The sequence below is a fragment of the Scylla paramamosain genome, unplaced genomic scaffold (genome assembly GCF_035594125.1).
Source record: "Scylla paramamosain isolate STU-SP2022 unplaced genomic scaffold, ASM3559412v1 Contig47, whole genome shotgun sequence".
Classification (NCBI taxonomy): domain Eukaryota; kingdom Metazoa; phylum Arthropoda; class Malacostraca; order Decapoda; family Portunidae; genus Scylla; species Scylla paramamosain.
In genome coordinates, this window is record NW_026973712.1 from 101805 (window position 1) to 126500 (window position 24696).

The window sequence follows — 24696 nt, forward strand, 5'->3', positions numbered from 1 at the left end:
AAGGACAGACCGAGGATATTCAGTGTAGAAGAGGGGGACAGTTGAGTGTCATTGAAGAAGAGGGGATAGTTGTCTGGAAGATTGTGTCGAGTTGATAGATGGAGGAATTGAGTTTTTGAGGCATTGAACAATACCAAGTTTGCTCTGCCCCAATCAGAAATTTTAGAAAGATCAGAAGTCAGGCGTTCTGTGGCTTCCCTGCGTGATATGTTTACCTCCTGAAGGGTTGGACGTCTATGAAAAGACGTGGAAAAGTGCAGGGTGGTATCATCAGCATAGGAGTGGATAGGACAAGAAGTTTGGTTTAGAAGATCATTAATGAATAATAAGAAGAGAGTGGGTGACAGGACAGAACCCTGAGGAACACCACTGTTAATAGATTTAGGAGAAGAACAGTGACCGTCTACCACAGCAGCAATAGAACGGTCAGAAAGGAAATGTATGTATGTATGTAAGAATGAATGTATGTATTCAGCCAAAGGTCACACGGTAATGATAAGAATGGATGTATGAGAGTATAGTAGGAATAGAAAAAAGAAAAAAAAACAGTACAAATATTGTATAATATGCGATTGTGCATGATTCCAGTGAGGGGTTCTGTAAAAGTTCACATTCCATTCACGCTACGAGCCCTCCTAACATGTCCACAGTACAGCGAACGATAATTGGCGCCTCTGGACCGGACGTGTATGGAGAGACATGTACGTGACTGAACCACACACACACACACACACACACACACACACACACACACACAATATGTTTATCATTGTTTCCATTAAATTATGAAAGAGAGTTGTGAAAAATACTAATTCTCTGTATGCTCATCCAGTAGAGTATTTGAACTCGACATGTTAGATATGAAGTGAAGCGCGACAAATTGTGCTCTCTCTCTCTCTCTCTCTCTCTCTCTCTCACTAACGCTCGTACAGCCTCGCTGCTTCTCTGTCTCAGAGCAGTGCACCCTCGGCTCGGTCAAGACAAAAGACCCGTGTTTGATTCCCGGGACAGAGAGGCGAAGCTTCTTTCATCTCGAGGCAGTGTTTTGCCTGGCGCAGACTTCACTACCGGGGGAGCGGGAATGAGCCTCACCCGCACTTCTCTCCAGGGAAGAAAGGGTTCAGTGTTGTTAATAACGATGGCCCCGGTTCGTGCTGGGTGAATTTTTGTGATGTAAGCTGAATATTTTGATCATAATAACAGTTGTCTGGTGGTGTATTGGTGAGCACGCTAGAGTCACATGGATCTTCTGGCCCTCCCTGCCTTCGTTACCTTTGCCCACCAGTGTCCCTCCCCCAACCCTCCTTCCCTTCCTCCCTCCCTCCCTCCCCTTACCAGAACGGGACACAACCGCGGCAATAACAACTTTTCAATAAACCCAATGGTCGGCTGAATATAATGGCATAGCTCGGCTCAATATGCATTTCCTGGCACTCAATGCATCACTGCTTCAGGCGCCGCGCATGCAGCAAGCAATAAGCCTCTGAGATTCCCTATAAATTTCATCAGAGGCTCCACCACAGTGATGTGAACGCGGGAAAGGAAGAGGGAAGGGAGAGGGGTCCCTGGTGTGATCCCAGGCTGCTCGCTTGCAAGGCGGCTGGCGGTGGCGTGATCAGGGACACCGGCAGGGAGGCAGGGAGGCAGGGCGTGGGAAGTGTGTGCACCAGCGAAGCGAAAACACGGCCCCATTGGAGACTTGTGTGTGAGGCGCGCTGCCAAATTTCACTTCACGACTATTTAACTGACGTCACCGGTAGTCAACGAGATGCCCGCTTCACCAGCTCCACGTCAGTTCGCTGCTAGTCTCCACACAGTCCACACCTCAACGCTGTCTGCTGTTCCGCTCGTCGACCACCTGGCTTCTGTTCACCGGCTTTCTCTTAGGAGTCAGCCTGGTAAGCCTTCACCCGCTACAGCAGGGTGTTAGCTGTATGGTGATTCCACATATATGATCTAAGGACGTATATGTTGGCTCTTGTGTTTCCTTCCCGTTTTCCGTTCTTTCTAGACGTGAGATGTCGGAACGGGAAAAGGGCTCAGGAACGCCTCGGCGTCCCCCCTCACCTGCTTCGGGAGGGAAGCGACGTGAGAAGGACCTTCTAGAAGGCGATGGCAAGCGGAGGAAGGCCTCCCGGGATAGTTCCAGTACTCAACCACCTCCCGCCTGTCCGCAGTCAGCTGCGGGCCCGAGCCACATCGGCGATACAGCGGTGCCTCCTTCGAGTGAAGTAACTTTGGACAAGCTTTCTACCCTTTTGGGTGCTCTAATTGAAAGATTAGACCAGCCGGCAGTCCCTCCAGTGTCGGTGGAGACAAACTTCACCTTCCCCCATTCTGATGATGAGGCAGCTGAAGCGCCTCGGTGTCTGCCCGAAGCTGATCCCCTTGACGACCTCGATCTGCTTACTGCCCCCGCTACACAGTCAACCGGTGATTCGGTGGTTGATGCGGATTTCCAGAAAGCTCTCGATGAGTTTGCTGGCCACTTCCGGGGTGAGGAAGAGACAGGTGACCCCTTATCTGACCGCCTGGCTGGCATTCTTAATGCCAGTCTGAGACGTCGGCCCTCTTCTGACGGTGTGAAGCTTACATGTGATAAGATCAAACTCCCGAGTAATGTACCCAATTTAAAGGTCCCAGCGACTAATTCTGCCATCACAAAGGCAATGAGCGTCGGTGGAAAGCTAGTTGACACTCGGCTGTCACTTACTAATAAACTGTTGACCAAGGCGTTGGTCCCCATTGCCTGTTGCATCAGTGATATTGGTGATAAGAAAGACAAGCCTGTAAACTACTACCTTGATGGTCTTAATAACAGCCTGAGGCTACTGACTTCCGCTGTTAACTACATCAATCAGCTTCGGAAAGAGGTTGCTCGAACTCATGTGAATGATTCTGCCTTGGCAGAGCTCTGCAATTGGGAGTGTGAGGTCGGCAAGGATGATTTATTCCCGTTCGATGTGATTAAGAAGTGTGAGGAAATTCACAAATCCAGGAAACTTGGGCGGCCCACCTTCCGCCCTTACAAAGCTCCTGGAAAACGATTTGCTTCACCTCGCCAGTTACCCTCACGCCCTCACTCTCAGCAGCCGAGACCACGTCACCAAACAAGGTCTTTTTTAGGCCAGAGGCCTCCCCAGGGGAAGGGGATGCCGAGACACAGAGCTCACCAGTGAAAGTACCTTTGGTAAGTCCCTTGTTAATGGACTTGATTAATACTCCGGATAATTTTCATGGGGGAAAAATCTTTGATGCCAGGTTACAGTGGAACCTTCTTTCCTCGGATAAATGGATCTATGATGTGGTACATGGAAAATTTTTAGCTTTTGTGCGTGTCCCCATACAGGGGAGCCCTCCGGCTCCTCTTAGCTTGTCACTTTCAGATGAAAAAGCGCTGGACTCTGCCATGCTAAAGTTCTTGGAGCAGAGGATAGTTGAATTATGTGCACCAGGGGGACATGGTTTTCTTTCTAACATTTTTCCTACCATTAAGAGAGACGGCACAGCTAGAGTCATTCTGAATTTGAAAGAACTTAACGAATATGTGGACCATATACATTTTAAGATGGATACTCTCAAAGATGTGCTACCTTTAATCCACCAGAACTGTCATTTCATGTCTATTGACTTCAAAGACGCTTATTTTTCAGTCTATGTGAGGCCAGAGGACAGGAATTGGTTTAAATTTACTTGGCGTAACTCTACGTTCCGCTTTACTTGCCTTCCACAGGGTTTGACTTCAGCACCCCGTATTTTCACTAAATTGTTAAAACCTGTCCTCTCGCATCTTCATAAGTTGGGAATTTTCGTGTCATGCTATTTGGATGATTGCATCTTTATTGCTGACTCTGCTGACGTTTTAGGATCTAATGTGCTTTACGCTCTACACCTTTTTGACTCCTTAGGGCTCACAGTAAATCCTCACAAATCGGTCCTAGAGCCTACCCAAGAGATTGAGTTTCTTGGTGTGGTATTAAACTCTGTAGACATGACTGCCACTCTGACACCCAGGAGGAGGAAGCACATTAAGGCACAGGGTTCACTTCTACTGAACAAAGATGTTATATCCTTACTTGAACTCTCCTCCTTTATTGGTATGGCTGTAGCCTCTGACCCTGCCGTGGAGTTGGCACCACTCAGGTATAAGTACTTGGAAATAATTCGTAACAAGGAACTCGCACGGCATCATGGGAATTATAACTCACCTGTTATCTTGGACAATCATGCTCAGGGGTTAATCAAATGGTGGATTAATAATATAGATTCACAAACAAAGTCGTTACGATCCAGTCCCCACCAACTAGAATTGTTTTGTGACGCCTCCCTGACTGGCTGGGGCGCAGTGGTGGGGAATGCCAGGACTGCTGGTCACTGGGCTCATGATGAACTGGATCACATCAACTGTTTAGAATTAAAAGCTATTCTCATGGGTCTACAGTCTCTTTGCAAGGATAATTGGGGTACTCATATTCGCCTCCGTTCTGACAGTGTCACTGCACTTACCTGTTTAGATCGTTGTGGCAGTACTAAACTTTACCTTCATGTGATAGTGGAACAAATTTTTGAATGGGCTCTGTCAAGGGGTATTACTTTGTCAACACAGCATATACAGGGCCTACATAATACAGAGGCAGACAAACTATCCCGATTGAAAAACATGGATGCGGAATGGATGTTACTGCCTCATATTTTCCAAAGCATTTCTCAACTCTATTACACACCTGATGTTGACCTGTTTGCCACTCGCATAAATACACAATTACCTGCTTATGTTTCCTGGAAGCCAGATCCCTGTGCCATTCATGTTAATGCCTTCACGATGACTTGGTCAAATAAGAACTTCTATGCTTTCCCACCTTTCAGTATTATATCAAGGGTCCTCCAAAAGCTCCAGGAAGACGAAGCTACAGTGATGGTGATTCTTCCTCTATGGCCGACTCAAGTATGGTTCCCGACAGCCCTCCGCTTGCTAACGGCACCTCCTGTGCTTCTCCCCCGTTTTCCTCTCGTGCTGCCACAAAATCCAACTCTCACACATCCTCGGTCTCAAGTGTTGATCTTGACAGCGATGGTATTATCAGGGAATCGTACCAAAGTCGCGGCCTTTCGCCGGAAGTTGCCGGATTTCTGCTGCACTCCTGGAGGGAGAGCACGAGAGTACAGTATGGGTCGCATATTAAGAAATGGTTGTCATTTTGCTTCGGCAGGAAAATTGATCTCTTTCAGCCATCTTCAGCTGACCTTTTAGATTTCCTCCTTTCCGAATTTAGGAGGGGTGCAGGTAGGACTTACAGCTCCATCAATACGTTACGGTCGGCCATCTCGGCAGTGGCAAGTATCAATGGCCAGCCGGCAGGACAACATCCCTTAGCTACAAGGTTTATGAAAGCAGTCTTTCAGGTGAGACCGTCCTTACCCCGCTACGGTACGACCTGGGATCCTCACTTGATCTTGGATCACATCATAGGTCTTGGGCCCGATAAAGATTTGTCCTTGATTCAGTTATCAAGGAAGCTAACAATCCTTATGTTGCTCCTCTCTGGTCAACGCGGTCAGACTTTACATATGTTAGACATTAGGAACATGACTGTTTCGGACAGTCGGGTCTCTTTTAGGATTGGTGATCCGCTAAAAACTTCTAGGCCAGGTACACACTTGTCAGAATTGGTTTTCGTAGCCTATCCCCCAGACAGGAGGTTATGTGTTGTCACCTCAACGATGAGCTATCTAGAACGCACAAACAACATGCGGGGTTCGCTCACGGGTTTCTTTCTCACAACAAGACCTCCAGTCAAACTGGCTTCACGGGACACATTACGTCGCTGGACGAAAGATGTCATGCGAGCTGCTGGCATTAATCTTGGCATTTTTTCACCTCATTCTACCAGGTCGGCGTCAGCCAGTAAGGCGGCCCTGCGGCTCCCTTTGTCGACAATTATCTCTACTATTGGCTGGACCAGAGAATCTACATTCACGAAGTACTACAGGAAGCCCATAATTGATGCTGGTGAATTTTCCAGAACTGTACTCTCATAACTTGTAGTTCTTCACGCGCATTATTGTTGTAAGCCGTGCTGTTGTTGTACTTGTTTGGGTTTGTTACTGAATATTGGGTAATAAAAGGCTGTTCATGCTTCCACATTATTGTTCTTTAGCCTTTGAGTGGCTTGATAGGTTTGAGGAACCACTCTAAAGTTCTCGTTGACTACCGGTGACGTCAGTTAAATAGTCGTGAAGTGAAATTGGGAGATTAAACGAATACTTACCAAGTATGATGTTTGATCGTAATTTCACGAACATTTAACTGCGTCACTGAGGTAGTAAACGCCCTCCCTCCCTTCCCTAGTCTCTTGTAGCTCAGTTGTAGCTACAACTTGAATATTCTGGCTGCTTCCTCAAACCTATTCTCTGAAGGACTGACGTGGAGCTGGTGAAGCGGGCATCTCGTTTACTACCTCAGTGACGCAGTTAAATGTTCGTGAAATTACGATCAAACATCATACTTGGTAAGTATTCGTTTAATCTCCCAATTATGGACGTCGAAATTTTAATGATGCAGACGAGATGAAGGTCGTTGTGCTGCGCGGCACAGAGAGCGTGTGGTGGGAATGGTGGTGGTGGAGGTGGACAGGGCGTGGGTGGTGAGGGCGTTGGGGATCGGGGCTCTAGGGTGGGGATACTGTAGTCGTGTTGATTACACTACGTGCTATCTTTTTTTTTTTATTTACTTATCTACGTGTGTGTGTGTGTGTGTGTGTGTGTGTGTGTGTGTGTTTATAAAAGCAGTGATAGTTGCAGTAATAGCTATTGGTTGCAGCGTCGTGCCTCACATGCAACAAAATAATCACAGGTGACCTGCATTCTCAGCCACACACACGTCATGCTCGGCCTTTAGGCAACAAGTAAAAAGGAACTTTTATTTTACTAACTATATATATATATATATATATATATATATATATATATATATATATATATATATATATATATATATATATATATATATATATATATATATATATATATATATATATATATATATATATATATATATATTGTACCTGTCTTAACCCTTTCATTCCGGTGACCATATATGAACGATTGCATCAGTGCGTCCGTAGCGATGGCGATCGTTCCCGTAATCAAGAATTTTCGCGCCTCAATTTTGAGCTCCAAGCGCGGTTTCCCGAGTCAGATGGCGCGTGGAAGTGTCTGGCATCTGTTTCCATCCGTAATGTTGCCAGATTGATGTGCGGCTGAAATTCTTCATGGACTCATTTTTTGTCGATTAAATATGCAAACTTGTATCGAGAGAGGCGATGCCTGACGCGCTTCTCATTTTTATGTAGGAGTGAATGATGGCTGAGGTGAGGCCTCGTCATACTGAACACTTATGTAGTGATTTCATTAATAACTTTTCATGAAGGAAACGAGTGCTTCACCGCTGCGGCAGGAGAACAATTCCGCCCACTCCTCAATGAATATTGCTTTTTCAACCATCAAGGAATTGTCAGGAGGCACTGCAATTGGAAAAAAAAAACATCTATGATGAACAAACTGATTAGTTTGACAGGAGGTGTACACGGCGTTACATGGCACAGAAGTGGAAAGAAGCGGCACTTTGTTGTTGTGTTGCTGCAAGTCAAGGAGTGACAGCCTCGGGCAGCGAGGCTAGTGGTGAGAGTTTTCTCTCCTTGTGAAAACTTTTCCCATCAGGGAATACAAAGTTCGATGTCGTAATGGTGGACGAAATATTTCATTAGCGCCATAAGGACCGTCAATCCAAATTTACTGAAGTGTCAGCTGACGGAAGCTGACGCTGGTGTTCGCGAGATGAGAAAGTTTGTTTCTCTACACTTTACACGTGACACGTTTATGTGAAATGAAGGAGAAGACATTGCTCTTAGTGTATATTAGTAGTGGCCTCAAACTTACTCCCAATAATAACAAATTAATGTCCCGCTCCAGCTGACTTTCAAGATCAAGACTAATCGCCTTTCGGTGTTGCGTCACGAGGTCTATTCAGCCAGTGAGAATAAGCTGTCCTCACCGCACACTGTCTCTGACTTCCACACAGAACAGTGTGTGCCCGAGTGTAGCTTCAGTGCTTCACGGCAAGCAGAAGATAGAAGTTTTGTGTGTGTGTGTGTGTGTGTGTGTGTGTGTGTAGGTATTACATAGACTGTCACGTTTTGTGAGTCACGTGGGAAGCGTGGGAAGCGACGGAAACAAAAAAATATAACCACTAAAAAAAAAAAAAAAACTATGATAAGCACAAAGAAAGGAGCGTTGATGGAGCGTGCGGGAAGGAAAGATTGAAATGGAAACAAAGAAGAAAAAAAGAATTGAGGCAGTGATGGATAAACGAAAGGAGAGTGACGCCTGGCTGGGGAAGTTCGAGGTCATGGTGAGTGTAAACACAACCCAACACGAAGACAAACACACGACAAAAGAAGACGACTCCCCTGCTGGGTGCAGAATGCTGTGGTTCTGGAGCCTCGCACCACGGATCGTGGCGGCGCGTGTGTGTCAAGACTTACCAAGTACACAAAATTATTCTTACTCTCATGAACGCTTAATTCAAGAAAAATATAGAGTGATTCTATCAATTTCGGAATAGCTGGCAAGCCTGGCTGTCTGAAACGTCTGAAACGTCACGAAGGCGTGTAGCGCATCACATCGGGATTCGAATCTTTGAGTCGTTGATCACAGATATCAGATGCAAAGTGGACGTCAGCCAACCTCCGGCATTCCATAGCCATTCATCATGGAGACTTCGTAAGACACGCGTGTTGGTATTGTTACTTTGCATCTTGAGGGACTCAAATGCAGAAATTTCGAGACGCTCAGGTGTACCGACACCCTGCAGGGCTACCAGTGCATCTCTCTCTTAAACAATATTTTCCGTATTTTTTCGTTCGTTGAGTCAAAATGACACGGGCAATTTTAGTAAGAATATTTTTCTGTATCACTGTACGTCTGGGAAAAAAAAATATATACATAATTAAGGCGTGGACATGGAAGAAAAATATACATAATTAAGGCGTGGAAATGTAAGAAAAATATACATAATTAAGGCGTGGACATGGAAGAAAAATATACATAATTAAGGCGTAGAAATGGAAGAAAAATATACATAATTAAGGCGTGGAAATGGAAGAAAAATATACATAATTAAGGCGTGGAAATGGAAGAAAAATATACATAATTAGGGCGTGGAAATGGAAAAGGACGGGAAAGATAGACGAGGAAAAAAGGCAGAGCTATTCTGTAATGAGTATTAATCTAAGGTCTGAGTAGAGAGAGAGAGAGAGAGAGAGAGAGAGAGAGAGAGAGAGAGAGAGAGAGAGAGAATGTTCTTTCCTTCCTTCCTCCATGCCAGTGGAGTGTTGAGTGTTGTGTGGTTCATGAGGGAGCTGGACAGGACAGCAGCGGCAGGGAAGGGGGCGCGGCAGGGAGGGAAGGGGGGGACGGACGGCAGGGGAGGGTCTTGAGACATCGCAGGCAAATTAGCCGTCCAGTTTTTCCGCTCCTGCCACCCGCGCCTTTGATCAGCACCATTATTCTGCCATCTTGTCTTGCCAGTTAATCTTGGGGCGTCTTTCATCACTGAGGGACGCGCCGCCCTTGCCGAGCTGATGGGGTGATGGGTAGGGAGGTGATGGGATGATGGGTGGACAGGTGTTGGGTGGTGGGTGATAGACAGACAGGTGATGGGGTGCAGGGTGATGGGTTACAGCATGCAGCCGTCGCTACCGTTCATATTCTTTATAACTTTTATTTTCTATTTTTTCTCGTCTTCTTTCTTGTGACTCCCCATTTATCTCACCTGTACACCTTATCTCACCTGTACAAATCATCTACCGTACCTTACTTGATTGATTAACCTTATTATCGTCTCCTCCATCTTTACTTCCCTGTATTCGTGTCGCGTCGTGTAACTACTCATGTATTTGCTTATAGTTATGTTTCTTGCTGTATCTGTAAACACACCACCAATAAAACTGAGCGGGGAGTCTTGCTCGAAGCTGTGCAGTGTGTCCTTGCAAGCCGCGCCGCCGCAAGTCGCCCTGGCTGAGCGGGACAAGACGAGGCCCAAGGAAGCGAGTTAGCCGAGTATCGCGGGATCCATCTCGGCCACGTCCTGCTTGTTTGTCTTGATCTTGCGCGGTGCAGAGAGAGAGAGAGAGAGAGAGAGAGAGAGAGAGAGAGAGAGAGAGAGAGAGAGAGAGAGAGAGAGAGAGAGAGAGATTCCACCTTTAAAGAACGTGGTGATGACAAGAGTTCACACAGGAATATTGCATCAGGGGAGGAGTCTTGCACATCTTAGCTCAGTGACAGCGAGGGGAGAGGAGGGCGAGCTACAGCTGGGAGAAGCGAGTGGAGGGGGGCGAGGGAGCTGTCAGCAATGTCAGAGGTCACGGAGGAGGGATAAAAGGGGAGAGGCGTGAGTTAAGAGGCCTTTCCCTGTCTTAGGCCTGAAACGCTTCCCTCTCTCATCACAACTGTTTTCAAAGGTCACAGAGGTCATTAGCCGAATATTGAAGAGTGATTCCCCAGTTGATAATGTAGAAATCTTGTTAATCTGTTACGAGAATCATAAAAAAATAAAAGATAAAAAATCCTCAATTTCATGTAGAGCCTATTGAAAGCCTATTGAAAGTAGTGGAGTTTCTGGCAGAAATGTCTCATAATTCGGGTTTTAGTATGTTACCAAAGGTTTGAGGTACCGTGTCCTGTCCTTTTTCGCAAATAAAATCTTAACAGGGCGTCGGATGAGGATGCTGTTTTGGCAGTGAATGTTTGATACCCCGAGCTGACTGGCAAAAATATGATTTGGTCTCGTATCTTCATAATAGAGCCAATGTAAACTTTGCTAAAATTTACGAGTACAGGCACTGGCAGCGAGACTAGATGTCGTCATGATGGATACCCCGCCCACTCATCCTTTCGTGGCGTCGATGTGAAGTTAAGTAGGACCTGAGAGCAATCACCCATCCAACCAGCATTTCTGTCGTTTTGCCTCACACACACACACACACACACACACACAGTATCCTTGGCGCCCAGTCCCCCCGAGCCTCGCACAGATAAGCCGAAGGTAACAATTTTCCGTCTCTCCCTGTCAGTATTTAGCATAATTTCTAGGGTTTTCCAGGTGTTTCCAGGTGTTTTCCTAGACTCCTATGCGGAGTAGGGGGTGGTGGAGGGGGGATTTGGAGTATGGAAGAGGAGGAGGAGGTACGGAAAGGAAAAGACGAGGAAAAAAAAAAACTTTTCGGCAACATATTATTATTTTCCTTTTATTGATGGAGTTGTCATTGTTTTGATATTTAATTTATTAATAGAAAGACATACTAAATTATAAAATATAATAAGATCTGTTCTAGCTGTGCTTTTGTTTGTCGACAAAATAACAACTTCGTCACTTTATTTAATTTCACTTTTTCTTACCGGCACGCGTAGGTTTGCATTGGTATTTAATTTAAGACTTAAAAAAATGTAAGAAACATGTACCAAATAATAATATCCAACAAGAATTAGTGTTTTCTTTATTTATCTAGCAAGTAAATTTTTTTTTGTATTTATAATCTGTAATATAATCTAGTCTGGCCGTGTTTCCTTTCTCGATATTATTTTGTTTTTATGGTACCGTTCGTAAAAGTTACAGATTGTTTTTTTTTAGTTTTCGTTATTATTACTGAGATCGGTAATGTTTTTATATTTTGTGTATTAGTTAAAGTAAAGGGTAAATCAGAAAATGTAGTGTACTCGTATTCCTGTCCGGGCGTCTTCTTTCTTTTCGCAATTTTCAAAATGAATTGCGTTACGTAAATATAAGGCCCAAGACGGCCATTTTCCCTGCCTCCCTCTCTGTCTGTACATCAATATTCAGCTAAACTCCCGAGTGTTTCCAGACTTGAAGTGAAGAAAAAAGAGAATTGACCACGGAAATAGATAAACAACCCATAAAATGCCTCAAATAAGGTACTGAGTAGTGCCCCGTTCAGAGCGCACACTCCGAAAACGCGACGTCATCAGACCTTCCCCCTTGGCCGCCACTGTGTGTGTGTGATTCACACACACACAGTGTGTGTGAATCACACACACTGCTTGTTACCCAGCAAGCCGTCTGCTTGTCACCCAGCAAGCCGTTTCCCTACGGAAAGAGCTCAGAATGATCTTCGGGTAGGACTGTGTGTGTGTGTGTGTGTGTGTGTGTGTGTGTGTGTGTGTGTATTGCGCTACGTAAATATAAGGGCTGAGAGGCAGATTTTTCCCTGCCTCCCTCCCTGTCTGTACATCAATATTTAGCTAAACTTTCGGGTGTTCTTAGATTCAGACGTGAAGGAAATCCAGAGTGAACCATGAAAATAGATAAATAACCCAAAAATGTCTCAAATAAGTTGAAGGATTGCAGGCCCGTTCATTGCAGGCCATGAAAACCCTCCTTTCCCCTCCAGTTCCCTCCCCAGCCTGCTCCTCCCTGCCCCCTCCCAACCCCGTGCCTGTGTCACTGCCCACCACCTTACCTCTCCTTCCTCTGCCCTATGTGTATGTGTGTGTGTGTGTGTGTGTGTAATGGGATATTGTAACTTAACGGTACTAACATTCTCTCTCTCTCTCTCTCTCTCTCTCTCTCTCTCTCTCTCTCTCTCTCTCTCTCTCTCTCTCTCACACCTCCTCCTCCTCCTCCAGTCCTTCTTCTAACACATCCGTGACAAAATTTCTTAGCTTTTTCCACACCTATTGGTGGAACTCCTCCAATTTCCTCCACCACTTCACTTTCCTCCATCTGCCCCAGACCTTCCTTCATCCCTCACCCGTCTCACCTCAGCCAGGGGGAGGCAAGGGAGGCATTGAGAAGGAGAAAAGTGAGGAAAAGTAGGAGGGAGTGAGAATATGACATGGAGGAAGGATTAGAGAGATAGACTGGCTGTGTGTGTGTGTGTGTGTGTGTGTGTGTGTATTATGAGTGTGATAGTGTGGTGCTAATAGTAATAGTGGTATTGGTAGTAGTGGTGGTGGTGGTGGTAGTGATCAAGTGTATGGAGAGAGAGAGAGAGAGAGAGAGAGAGAGTCACTCAGCATATGAAAACTAGCAAATTACAGACGAGTGGTTTGGTAGTTATGTCATTTGAAGGAAGACGCGTCACCTTGTTTTCCGCCGCACATCCCCCGAGGGTCGCGTGGCCTTGCCTGGTGCTGAGAAGAGTTTATCGTGCAGCAGACGTGAGCACATTCATGAACCTCGTGATGTCTTTTGTGGCGCTGTGATGTAAATCCGGAACATGTTTGCTCGATGGTCACAAACGAGGGAAAACAGGTTGACCTTTGTGTTCTGTGGTGGTGTTTTCCCCACGGATCGCTGCAGCCACACGTGCCCTCAGTCACCGTGAGTGCCGGATGTGTGCAAGCAGCAGCAAGCAGGCGGGGGTGTGCGGCAGCCTGGTCACCAATTGTCCCACGTTGTGCTGCCAGTGCGATGTAATCTTCCATCCTTCGTGAACGTTTTAAGGCAGCGGGGCGTAACAAAAAGAAGGTTTGTGCAGTCCAAACATATCACTCACAAAACGTAAACATGAAGTGTCCCTCCCCTGGGGTGGACGTGGGTGGGTCTCCCCATCCCCGGGGTGCGTGGGGCGGGCCTCTCCATTCCGTGGGGCGTGGGTGTGGGGTGGACCTTCCTGCATCGTCACGGGAAATATGCAAAGCAGGTCTTGTGGTATTGATAGCTGGATGTCAGGCCGGGTGCGTGCACGTCCCTGCCGAGCTGCCCGTGGGGGAGGAGGAGGAGGAGGAGGAGGAGGAGGAGGAGGTGGAGGTAGGAGGAGTAAGAGGCAGGAGAAGGAGTTTGCATCGAATATGACAGTGTCTCTTCTTAAGTTAAAATAAGAGCATGAAGCTTCCATTGCAAGAGATAATGAAGGCAGGGCGTGGCAGGAGCGGCAGGAGTGGCGGGGGAGGACGGCGGAGGCTTCTTCCTATGCGCGCGTAGCTGTAAAATAGAGAATCTGAATATGAAGATGGCAGACAGAGTTAGATTCTGATGAACCTTGTACGGCGAAGTGTTCGATGATGCGTGTTATGTGCTGAAGACTTGAAAGGTCCGTGGAGGCGTGGCTAACAGTGCGGTGGTGGCGTGGTTAGTGCAACAAGGCTTCGTGGCGGCTGGCGTGTTGAGGTCAGTGGTGGTGATTATTAGTGTAAAGCTCCTTGCGGTGTAGCGAATGCTGCTGGTGGTGTGGTGAACGATCTTGGCGGTGTGACGATGGTGGTGAGGTGTGGAGTGAGTCTCATCGTCAAAGGAAAGGGACAGAAAAGAAGAAAAAGATGCTGTGAAGTAGAGGACAACTTTTTCTTAGGAAATGTGTAACTTTGGCTGCGAAATATCCTCAAGAATTTGAAGATCCGTATTTTTGTCTTGTGGCGGGAAGTGTTGAAGGAAACCAACCTGGGAAACTTTAAGGAAACTCTGGTGAGCTTGAAAGATTCCATGCCACGAAGAAAGGGAAGAACTTTCGAAGGAAATAGATGCTGGAGACAGCTGGAAATGGAAAGAGGAAACTTGGAGTGTCTATCAGAAAAAAAATGACAGACAGACAGACAGAGAGAGAGAGAGAGAGAGAGAGAGAGAGAGAGAGAGAGAGAGAGAGAGAGAGAGAGAGAGAGAGAGAGAGAGAGAATGTGACGGAAAGTGGTTATGAAGCTGCAGGAATAAAAGATTCGTCCGAGGGGTTGTAAAGAAAGAAGGGCAACTTTTATGAGCAATAGGGAAGGAAGAAGAGGAGGAGGAGGAGGAGGAGGAGGAGGAGGAGGAGGAGGAAGAGAGGGACTAGCGTGAGGTGAGGAAGACAGTGAGTGAGGGAGTGCCGGTTATGAGCGAAGACGACATGCACAAGTGTGAGAGGCGAGCTGAGTGTGTTTAGAGAGGAAGGCGAAGTGTGTTGAGAATGACGGAGGCGAAAAGGAGATGGCAAGGCTAAGGTTTCCCGCGGCAGAGCCTTGAGGGAGCGTTGATGGCGACCGCGGCGAGGCAGGGAAAGGGAAGTAAAGGAGGGAAGGAGAGACAAGAGTGTGAAAGTAGGAATAAAAGCGAACATAAAAGGAGTCACGCAGGAAAGCAGGAAGGAAAAGCCGCCGTGCTGTGACAAGAGTAAAAGTGTCAGCAGGTTTGTAGTGAGCAGGGAGGCATGAGATGTGTGTAGCGTAAAACTGAGCCGCGAAGGAAGAAAGGAAAGAGGAAAAGTAGGAATATGAGATGACAGGGATGAAGTAAATAAGGAAGGTAAAAGGACATGGCCAGAGAGGAAGCTGTGAGAGAGGAGGAGGAAAATAATATTATAGTGGAGAGCAGAGTAAAGGTGACGAGAACAGGAGGGGGTATGAGCGGCAACCACACGAGGCTGATCAGGCAGCAGGAGGCGGCGTGAGAGGGAACATAAAATTGAAGGAAGAATAATAACAAAGAAAAAGACAGAATACCAGTAGAAAATTAGCAGATAGGCAGGATAGCAGGTAAGAAGCTGCATGTGATTCGTTATTCCTAAGTGCTTGTTAAATGTCCCCTTGTTGTGTTGCCTTGTGAAATACAGCAATTGTTCGCTGGTGAAGGAGACCCGAGGCTTGGTTGCATTCCTTGTTTGTTTGGTGTTGTGTGTACTTGTTTGTTTTGTCCTTGAGTTAGACGCGTATTCACCACCATCACTCACCTCTCATCCCATTCTTTGTCAACACCACGCATTATTCCATACATCACCAGGCCCGCCCATCACTGCCACTACTCCTCTCATCACGTCTCACCGCCCGTGCCTCCGCCTGCCGTCACTCGGGGAGGAAAGAGGGGGAGGGTTGAGGGAGTGTTCTGGGCAATCACGTGTTGCCATATTGGAAAAGTTAGTTATTTAAGTGCAGTTAGAGAGTATAACTGGAACATTTCAACCAAAGCCTATTGTAGTGCCAGCCAGCTCTCTCTGACCGCCACGAAGAGAGATAGAGAGAGAGAGAGAGAGAGAGAGAGAGAGAGAGAGAGAGAGAGAGAGAGAGGGTACATTCTTATTGGTAAAGGCGACAGAACTTGTTGTTTTTCATTTAGAGTTTCCTGCATCTCAGTTATAGTCTCTCTCTCTCTCTCTCTCTCTCTCTCTCTCTCTCTCTCTCTCTCTCTCTCTCTCTCTCTCTCTCTCTCTCTGTCGCTCACCTGCAGCCACACATCCCGCCTCACCTCGCCACCCACCTCCACCCGCACAGCTCCACCCCGCCTCGTCCGCCACCCACCTGCACCCACACACCTCCCCCTCGGCCTCCGTGATTTGCTATAACCTGTACCTATTTTCTTTATCCTACCGATTGCAAATGAAACTCTTAATGGCTATGTGTTGAGCGTAATAAGTGAACCTCCCTCCCTTCCTTCCCCTCTCTCCCTGAGCTCCCGCACCCTCTCCCCGCCCCTCCTCCTCAGTACCGGCGTGTCATTAGCGGCCTAATGAGACAGAAACAAATGGACAAAACAAATGTCAGAATATATACCATTTAGCACGCCGCCTCAGGTGTCGTGCCCCGCCATGTTTACAGAAGTGGACCTAAAATTAATATATCTTTTTATTTATTCATTTTTTTTATTTACTTTTTTGTTTCCTGTCGCATTCTCTCTCTCTCTCTCTCTCTCTCTCTCTCTCTCTCTCTCTCTCTCTCTCTCTCTCTCTCTCTCTCTCTCTCTCTCTCTCTCTCTCTCTCTGCCTCACCAGTAATGGTTTTGAAAAGGTTCCGCAACTCAAAACATGAAGATTAGATTTGCCTTGATGCCATTGACCTTTTGGCTGCGAGGAAAAGGGAGGGATTGAGGGAGTGGAGGCATATATATATATATATATATATATATATATATATATATATATATATATATATATATATATATATATATATATATATATATATATATATATACAGAGAGAGAGAGAGAGAGAGAGAGAGAGAGAGAGAGAGAGAGAGAGTGTGTATGTGTGTGTGAAGGAAGACAATGACAGAACAAACACATAGAAATAAATCATTACAAACAAAAATAGACGCAACGTAATCCGGACAGAGAGGGGTTAGGGACAATGGAGCTGCCCTCAGAAGCCAATCTATTGAAGGGGCGGTGATGATAAAGGTAGTGGTGGTGAGGGTGCATCGGGGATTCACGGACGAGTGGAGGCTGAGTCACGAATTGGAGTGTCGGAGAGATGCAAGACAACCAGCCAGGCGAGGGGGGACAAAGGCGCCGTGAAGTTGTGGTGTTTGCAGCTCACAGGCTCTCCACTGAAATAGGAAATGGCGACTTTATTTGACGGGAGGAAAAAAGTTATAGTATGGCTTTCATAATGCTATTTTTTGAAAGGGTGGATGTGATGATGGAAAGGAAGATGGCGGACAAACGTTCCTTGATCTTTATTTGTTACTTTCCGTAGTCTAACTTGTTACTTTTCATATTCCTTTCACTGCAATTTCTACGCTTTATTTAAGTCAAAGCTGGCTCGTCATCAGCTCGACACTCTTAATGCAATAAATATGCACACATAAAAAAAAAATACAGTAAGGTTGTACTCAGGTAGAATATAACAACCGTGCTGATAATCCCTTTTCTTTGCAGGTAAGTGTGCCGTCACCTGTGTTCACGGAGGGTCAAGGTAAGAAGCCACTGACCCACCACTCCTGCCCGCCACTCCGCCTGCTCGCCTTCACTTGGGTTCGGTGGAGGTGTTTCATCGCCTTCGTTAAGACCTTGATTCGAGCGGAAAAGCTTTGGTCTTCCACGAGTCCATAGTAATTGCGACCCGTCTGAATTAACTAGCAGTACTTGGTTTAATTTCGAGCAATACGGCAAGGTCTGAGGTCTGTAAGGATACCTAGCGGGCAGCTCAGCAGCCTATTCACGGCCAGGCAGGCAGACAGAACAACACTCATTGCCTCCTCCGGTCAGGGTCCAGAAAAGTTTGTAACGAGGGATCACTGGAGGCTGACAGGCGTTAGCAGAGTTGTCATCTGTGGTGCGTAGGGGACTGGCGGAGTTCCGGTACAAACCAATGGGAAATTAAGCACGTTAGTTATCAGTCAACAGAGTCTGAGGTGAGGAGAGGGGGGAAGGTGTGCACGTTGTGGTTGACGGCAGAGAGAGAGAGAGAGAGAGAATGGTGGGGGAAGGAGAGAATTGCCAATATGACGTGTGGGGAAGTCTGAGAGGTGTTGGATGAAAAAATAAACTACAAACTACTGTGATGATGGTAATTTACTCCGAACGAGACCAAGACGACTTTACTTAAGGAAAATTGCGGCCTATTAATGTGGAAAACTGCCAACAAACATTTGCTGAGATGAGGTGGGCGGGAGAGCCATTACCACGTGTGTGTGTGTGTGTGTGTGTGTTTGGGTTGCCATCTCGTGTCGTTGGTGCTTCGGACAATGAATCCCGTGTTTCACTTAGGCCTTGACTGCTTAAGGAGTCGGCGCAGTGTTCCCAAGTATCGTGTTAACTCCCACTACCGACAGACAGACAGACCGACAGACAGACAGTGTTGCATGTCTCACCGAGCGTCACACAAAGAGCTACGTGCATGCTGCTCATTACCCTCAACTCCTATGACCATGATTTAATTAAAACAGTGAAGGTATAACATGAATCTTTAATTAAATTACTTGCTGTAAACAAGCAATCCTCCCTTGCAAGCGGTCCGCTGTAAAAACACTTAATGAGACGTGCGGCTCTTTGATGTGCTCGTAAAAACTAAACCATTGCAGTTTCATATACAAACGAACACGGCGTGTGGCGTGGACCTCCTGCAGTCACAGGCACGGCTATAAACTAGTATATAAGCGAAACGTGTCGCGCCAGACGCGCTAATACATACACGGATCACACAACACAGCCAGCCAGCCACGCGGCAGTGTTGAACAGCGGCCCAAGGCAAGGCTGTTCGCTTCATCATTCTCTCTCTCTTTTTCTCTCTCTCTCTCTCTCTCTCTGTTAAAGGTTAGAATAATGTGAAATGTAATGAAAACCTTGCATTTAACGACGAGAGCATTTCACTGTGTGGCGACAGTTGCTCGATGAAAGTAATGAAGGAACATGAACCACAAATTAGGCAAAGTGTTAACATATTGGTGGAGACTGCTTGAGTTAGATATGAAGTAATGGAAACACGTCCGCTCGGAGAAGCAGTTAATGCAAACTCACCCCATGAATCTGAAAGCAAGGGGCTGCTGCTGATGAGAAGCATTGCTTTTCATAAACACGTAGTATCATGGGAAGGATTTGCAGCATTTTCCAGGAAGCGTGTGCTCGGTGTACTGACAGGTCGTGCTGGTGAATTAGTGAATGCCACTCTTGAATAACTTGTGCAACATGACGACATGAGAACGTAGAAGTGTTCTCTCTCTCTCTCTCTCTCTCTGTCTCTCTCTCTCTCTCTCTCTCTCTCTCTCTCTCTCTCTCTCTCTCTCTCTCTCACTGCCGTGGCGTCTTAGGTGTTCTATTTTTTTCGTGGCGGGAAGAAGGATGTGAACACGCTCATTACTGAGAAACGTTTTGCATCCTGCCATGTCAAATTGTTATGAAACACACACACACACACACACACACACACACACACACACACACACACACACACACACACACACACACAGAGAGAGAACAACAACAATAACAACAACAACATAATTGAAGGGGGTCATATTGGGGTAATAATATTGGTGTGGCGGAGAATTTCACGGCAACAGCAGGAGCAGTCCCCGAGCGTCTAGGCATGAATAGTACATCAGCCTATTACACTCCAGACTCCCTCCCTCCCTCCCTCCCTCCCTCCCTCCGTTCGTCCGTCCGTCTGGTCTGTCCGTCCTTGCCTCTCTCCTTGCCTCGCTAGTTGTGTTGCCTCGTGATGAGCTCCTGAACATTCCAGGCTGCGTAACAAGTGTTTTAGTAAAGTGATACTGGCTACAGCTTATCTGGCCACGCAGGAGAGAGAGAGAGAGAGATAGAGAGAGAGAGAGAGAGAGAGAGAGAGAGAGAGAGAGAGAGAGAGAGAGAGAGAGAGAGAGAGAGAGAGAGAGAGAGAGAGAGAGAGAGAGAGAGAGAGAGAGAGAGAGAGAGAGAGAGAGAGAGAGAGAGAGAGAGAATATGTATTTTTTCCAAGCAGACGTGTTTTAGACAGAATTGTGTAACACCTTCCACTAATTAATGCGAATTACCACGCGGGGAATCACTGTCATGCTTCACTCACAGTGCTATTCCATTTTTCCACATTTGCTTCCTTTTTTTTCAGATTTCGTTATTTTTCATCCTTGTACCTTTTTATTCATTTTTTTCTATTTTTGTTTTAACTAATATTTCATTATCCGTATTCCTTTCTTTCTTTTCACAATTTTACAACCAAACTCATCATGCCTACACTCCTTTCTTTCTCACCACTACCCCGCGCCCCTCATCCCTTCCGCCCTCCTGCAGCAAGCCTCTAGCAACTTTCCCCGCAGCCCACCGATGTCCACTCACGCTGATTTAGGTGCGCGCATTCCAGGCCGCTGAAGGATGGTAATGAGTGAGGGGAGGGGCGTGGGGAGGAGGAGGAGGAGGAGGAGGAGAAGGTGGGGAGGATTTTTTTTGAGTAGTGAGCTTATCTCTTGGTCAGAGTACACCTGGCCGCGAGTTTAAGTTAAGGTCCAATTAGCATTAATCAAGTGAGGGAGATGAAGAGGGATGCCGCCTGCCGTCTTTGCTTTTAACTTTTACCCCAACACTAAGAGAGAGAGAGAGAGAGAGAGAGAGAGAGAGAGAGAGAGAGAGAGAGAGAGAGAGAGAGATGGAGATTAGGGAGGTGGACAGAATAGAGATGCATCAAATCACCTGACTAACGAGGCATAAATCAAGGTATGCGCTCTCTCTCTCTCTCTCTCTCTCTCGCTCGCTCTCTCTCTCTCTCTCTCTCTCTCTCTCTCTCTCTCTCTCTCTCTCTCTCTCTCTCTCTCTCTCTAATTGAAGGAGAGAGAGAGACGTTTTGCTCCCACTTCCTTTGCTATAAGGTTTATTTTCCAATACTTCGATCATACGGTTTATTTTCCTATAACTTTCAATGAGGTTGTTTTTCGGGTAGCTTTATTTATTTTCCCCTACTTCGATCATACGGTTAATTTTCCTATACTTTCCATAAGGTACATTTTCAAGTACGTATATTAATGTTCCCATACTTCGATCATTCAGTTTATTTTCCCTTAGCTTCCAATAAGGCTCATTCTCGAGTAATTTGGTAATAAATATGCGAATAATAAAATATGCGAAGAAGAAACAAAGGAAAACTGGCATGCAAAAAACGTGATTCCCTCTCTCTCGCTCTGTCCTCTGCCAAGGCAGCAGGTGGTCACGAAAATACGTGCATTGCTCACATGATGGCCGCCGCACACGGCGGTGTTGTTATTTACTTGTCCTGATAGCTTAATCTAACCTAACCTAACCTAACCTATCCTAATCTAATCTAACCTAACCTAACCTAACCTAATCTAATCTAACCTAACCTAACCTAATCTAATCTAATCTAACCTAACCTAACCTAACCTAACCTAACCTAATCTAACCTAACCTAACCTAACCTAACCTAATCTAACCTAATCTAACCTAACCTAACCTAACCTACCCTACCCTACCCTACCCTAACCTACCCTAACCTAACCTAACCTAACCTAAGCTAACCTAACCTAACCTAACCTAACCTAACCTATTCTAACCTAATCTAACCTAACCTACCCTAACCTAACCTAACCTAACCTAAGCTAACCTAACCTAACCTAACCTAACCTAACCTATTCTAACCTAACCTACCCCTTTCCCCCCTCCCCCCTCCCAAGACAGCACTCCCTCCCCCCTCCCGGCTGTCTTCCCTCCCCCCCTCCCCCCCTCCCACCTATCCTATCCCCTCCCCCCTCCCCCCTCCCCCCTCCCACCTAACCTATCCCCTCCCCCCTCCCCCTCCCCGGGCAGCCGACTGCCCTGTGGGGCCGGCTGCCCCCCTCAGTCAGGGAAGTAGTCCAGCAGGGCGGAGTACACCACCAGGGTGAGGGACAGGGTCTGTGCAATGGCGAGCAGGTTGTCCCACAGGCCGTGGGACAACCTGCTTCCAGCCCTGCCCCTCCCCTGGCGAGCCTTCCCTGGCTGGGGGAGTTGGCGCTGTGGTGGGGGGGAAGGGGCCACCACTCCCTTCCCCACTCCTCGGAGGACGAGCCCCGCTCCCTCGTCCTCCGCGGGGGTCGTGGCGCTCCTGGCCTCCTTTTGCCCCTCCTCCGGACTGGGGGCCGAGACCCACAGGCCCAGGCTATCCTTCCCCGGGCTGGCCCGCCACCACCTGGCCAGCCTCAGGGGCGGGTCCGGCCTCCTTCCCCGGGCTGGCCGCCACCACCTGGCCAGCCTCAGGGGAGGGGCCGACCTCGTGTCCCAGGCTGGCCGCCACCACCTGGCCAGCCTCTGGGGCGGGGCAGGCCTCGTGCCCTGGGCTGGCCGCCACCACCTGGCCAGCCTCAGGGGCGTGGCCGGCCTCGTGCCCCGGGCTGGCCACCACCACCTGGCCAGCCTCTGGGGCGGGGCCGGCCTCCTGCCCCGCCTCTGGGACGCGGACAGCCTGGTCCTCTTGGGGGGGCTTGGGGCGGCTGCCCACTCTCTTGCTGTTGCAAAAGAGCACGGGGCAGCCCTGCCCCTGCCCCCCGTGGACACCCAGACCTCCGGCCAGGCTGAAGTACAAAACGGCGTGACGCCCCGCCGTAGTGTACTTCAGTCCGGCCAGGAGGTCCCTCAGGGGCAGGTCCTGACAGAAGACTGTTGCGCCTCCTGCCAGGCAGTGCACCCTGATGGGTGTCTCCTGGTCCAAGGCGGCCAGCTTGTCCATATTCAGGCTGGCCGCCTGATCCGACACGAGGGGCTTCGCCCCCCCCCTCGGCCCCTTGCCGGAAGGTAAAGGAGGCCAGAGAGCGCCTCCCCCTCCCACAGCAGCCCCCCGAGCGGGGGCGGGACAGCCTCACGGCGTCCACGCCACACTCGCCAGGAGGCTCAGCCGTGCCTCCACTGACAGTCGACTGCTTTTTCCTCCCATCCTAGTTCTCATGAAATTAAAAATGTACCTTGGTTCAGTTTTGGCTGAGTGGCGAAAAGTAGGATGGTGGTGAACAGACCGCCTGAGAGAGAGAGAGAGAGAGAGAGAGAGAGAGAGAGAGAGAGAGAGAGAGAGAGAGAGAGAGAGAGAGAGAGAGAGAGAGAGAGAGGTTGATTGATATTGATTGATTGATATATTTTGTTTGCCTTTTGTAACATTAATGCATTTCTGCATTTCATACACAGTTCAATACGTAAGGCCAGGTCCATCAAGCCGAAGCTTTTATACAGACCTGAATAAAGAATGACACAAGTAGCGCAAATGTTTACACCCTGACTTGTTCCTATTTGAGCCGCCATTTTGCACATGATAGAGGTAATAATAGACTACTTGTTTTGTTGTTTGCAGCACATGACACAATAATGAGTGATGGAGTGTATAGTATGCTATACTGTGCCACATATATGTTCACATACGTGAACTTGGCGAACACAAACACAGGTAGACACACTTACATAGATACCCACAAACATACATACCACAACATATAACTGCATACAAACACACATTCATATGTACATGCACAGACACACACACTCACACATATGCAACCTGTATGCGAACATACGTACAGCATGATGCATACATGCGGCCACACAATACACGCACACACACACACACACACACACAACACACACACACACACACACACACACACACACACACACACACACACACACACACACACACACACACACACACACATGGCCACATACAAACCTGTGCACATACATACACATACTCACATACATACATAACAAATGTATGCATGGTTACATACATACTTTGCCGTAACATATGTTATATTAGCCAAAGTTTTCTATTAATGATATCATTGTTGGTGATGTACATACACACGTCCACAAGATGTGCACACCTGACATGTGTGTCTGTGTATCAACACATAACAGCACATGATTCACAGACATTGCTATGGTTAACATTCATAGTTTAGAAGTAAGAAACATTTCACTTTGCTTTTAAACAAATTGATAGAGGTTAGTGATTTAATATCGTGCGGGAGGCTGTTCCACTCCCTGACGCCGCGCACACTCACACTTCTCTGTTCGTGGACAGTCCTACAGAGAGGAAGTTTGAGGTCATCTGGCCTTCTATTGTTATTAATATTATTGGATAGTAATTTATAAGATGTATTATTGGGATATATGTAAATTGATTTGAAAAGAAATATACAAGTTTGCAAGAATATTATATCGGGGACTTTCAAAAGGTTGTGTTCACAAAATAGAGGATTAGTATGATCGTACCGTTTTTTTCTATGAAACATTACTCTCGTTATTTTTTTGTGCGCAACAAATAACCCATCTAAGAGTGTTTTAAAAGCTCCCCCTGAAATTGCCGAACAGTTTATTACATGTGGATAAACAGTAGACATATATATTAATTTCAGACATTGGACAGTTATATTGTTTGTAATTGTGTACAAGACACCAGTTATTTGTGACAATTTACTACAGAGTTGATGTAGGTGTTGTTTTCATGTTAATCTATCATCTATTATTAAGCA

General features: G+C 47.0%; 2 protein-coding genes across 11 annotated transcripts in view; both read left to right on the forward strand.

Annotated features, from left to right (window-relative positions):
• LOC135098147 (uncharacterized) overlaps positions 1-24696 on the forward strand; it is an 87871-nt gene that overhangs the window by 20193 nt on the left and 42982 nt on the right. Inside the window, exon 1 of one of the 8 annotated variants that reach the window (XM_064000362.1) lies at positions 13267-13546. The exons of the other annotated variants lie outside the window; for them this stretch is intronic. The gene's annotated coding sequence lies outside the window, so the exon portion shown is untranslated. Of the gene's footprint in view, positions 1-13266; positions 13547-24696 lie in introns of those variants that run through there. 8 annotated transcript variants of the gene reach the window in all.
• LOC135098140 (uncharacterized) lies at positions 1723-6511 on the forward strand. Of its 3 annotated transcripts, none has more exons than XR_010266599.1 (3): positions 1723-3190; positions 5892-6010; positions 6418-6511. XR_010266599.1 is itself a non-coding variant. In XM_064000343.1 (3 exons), exon 2 carries the CDS (start codon positions 2019-2021, stop codon positions 3177-3179), a length of 1161 nt encoding a protein of 386 aa, XP_063856413.1. In that variant the 5' UTR covers positions 1723-1898; positions 2012-2018; the 3' UTR covers positions 3180-3190; positions 5892-6140. The 3 variants fall into 3 exon arrangements, 2 of the variants coding, with proteins under 2 accessions (XP_063856413.1, XP_063856412.1); XM_064000343.1 differs by lacking the exon at positions 6418-6511 and having other exon boundaries at positions 1723-1898; positions 2012-3190; positions 5892-6140; XM_064000342.1 differs by lacking the exon at positions 6418-6511 and having other exon boundaries at positions 5892-6140.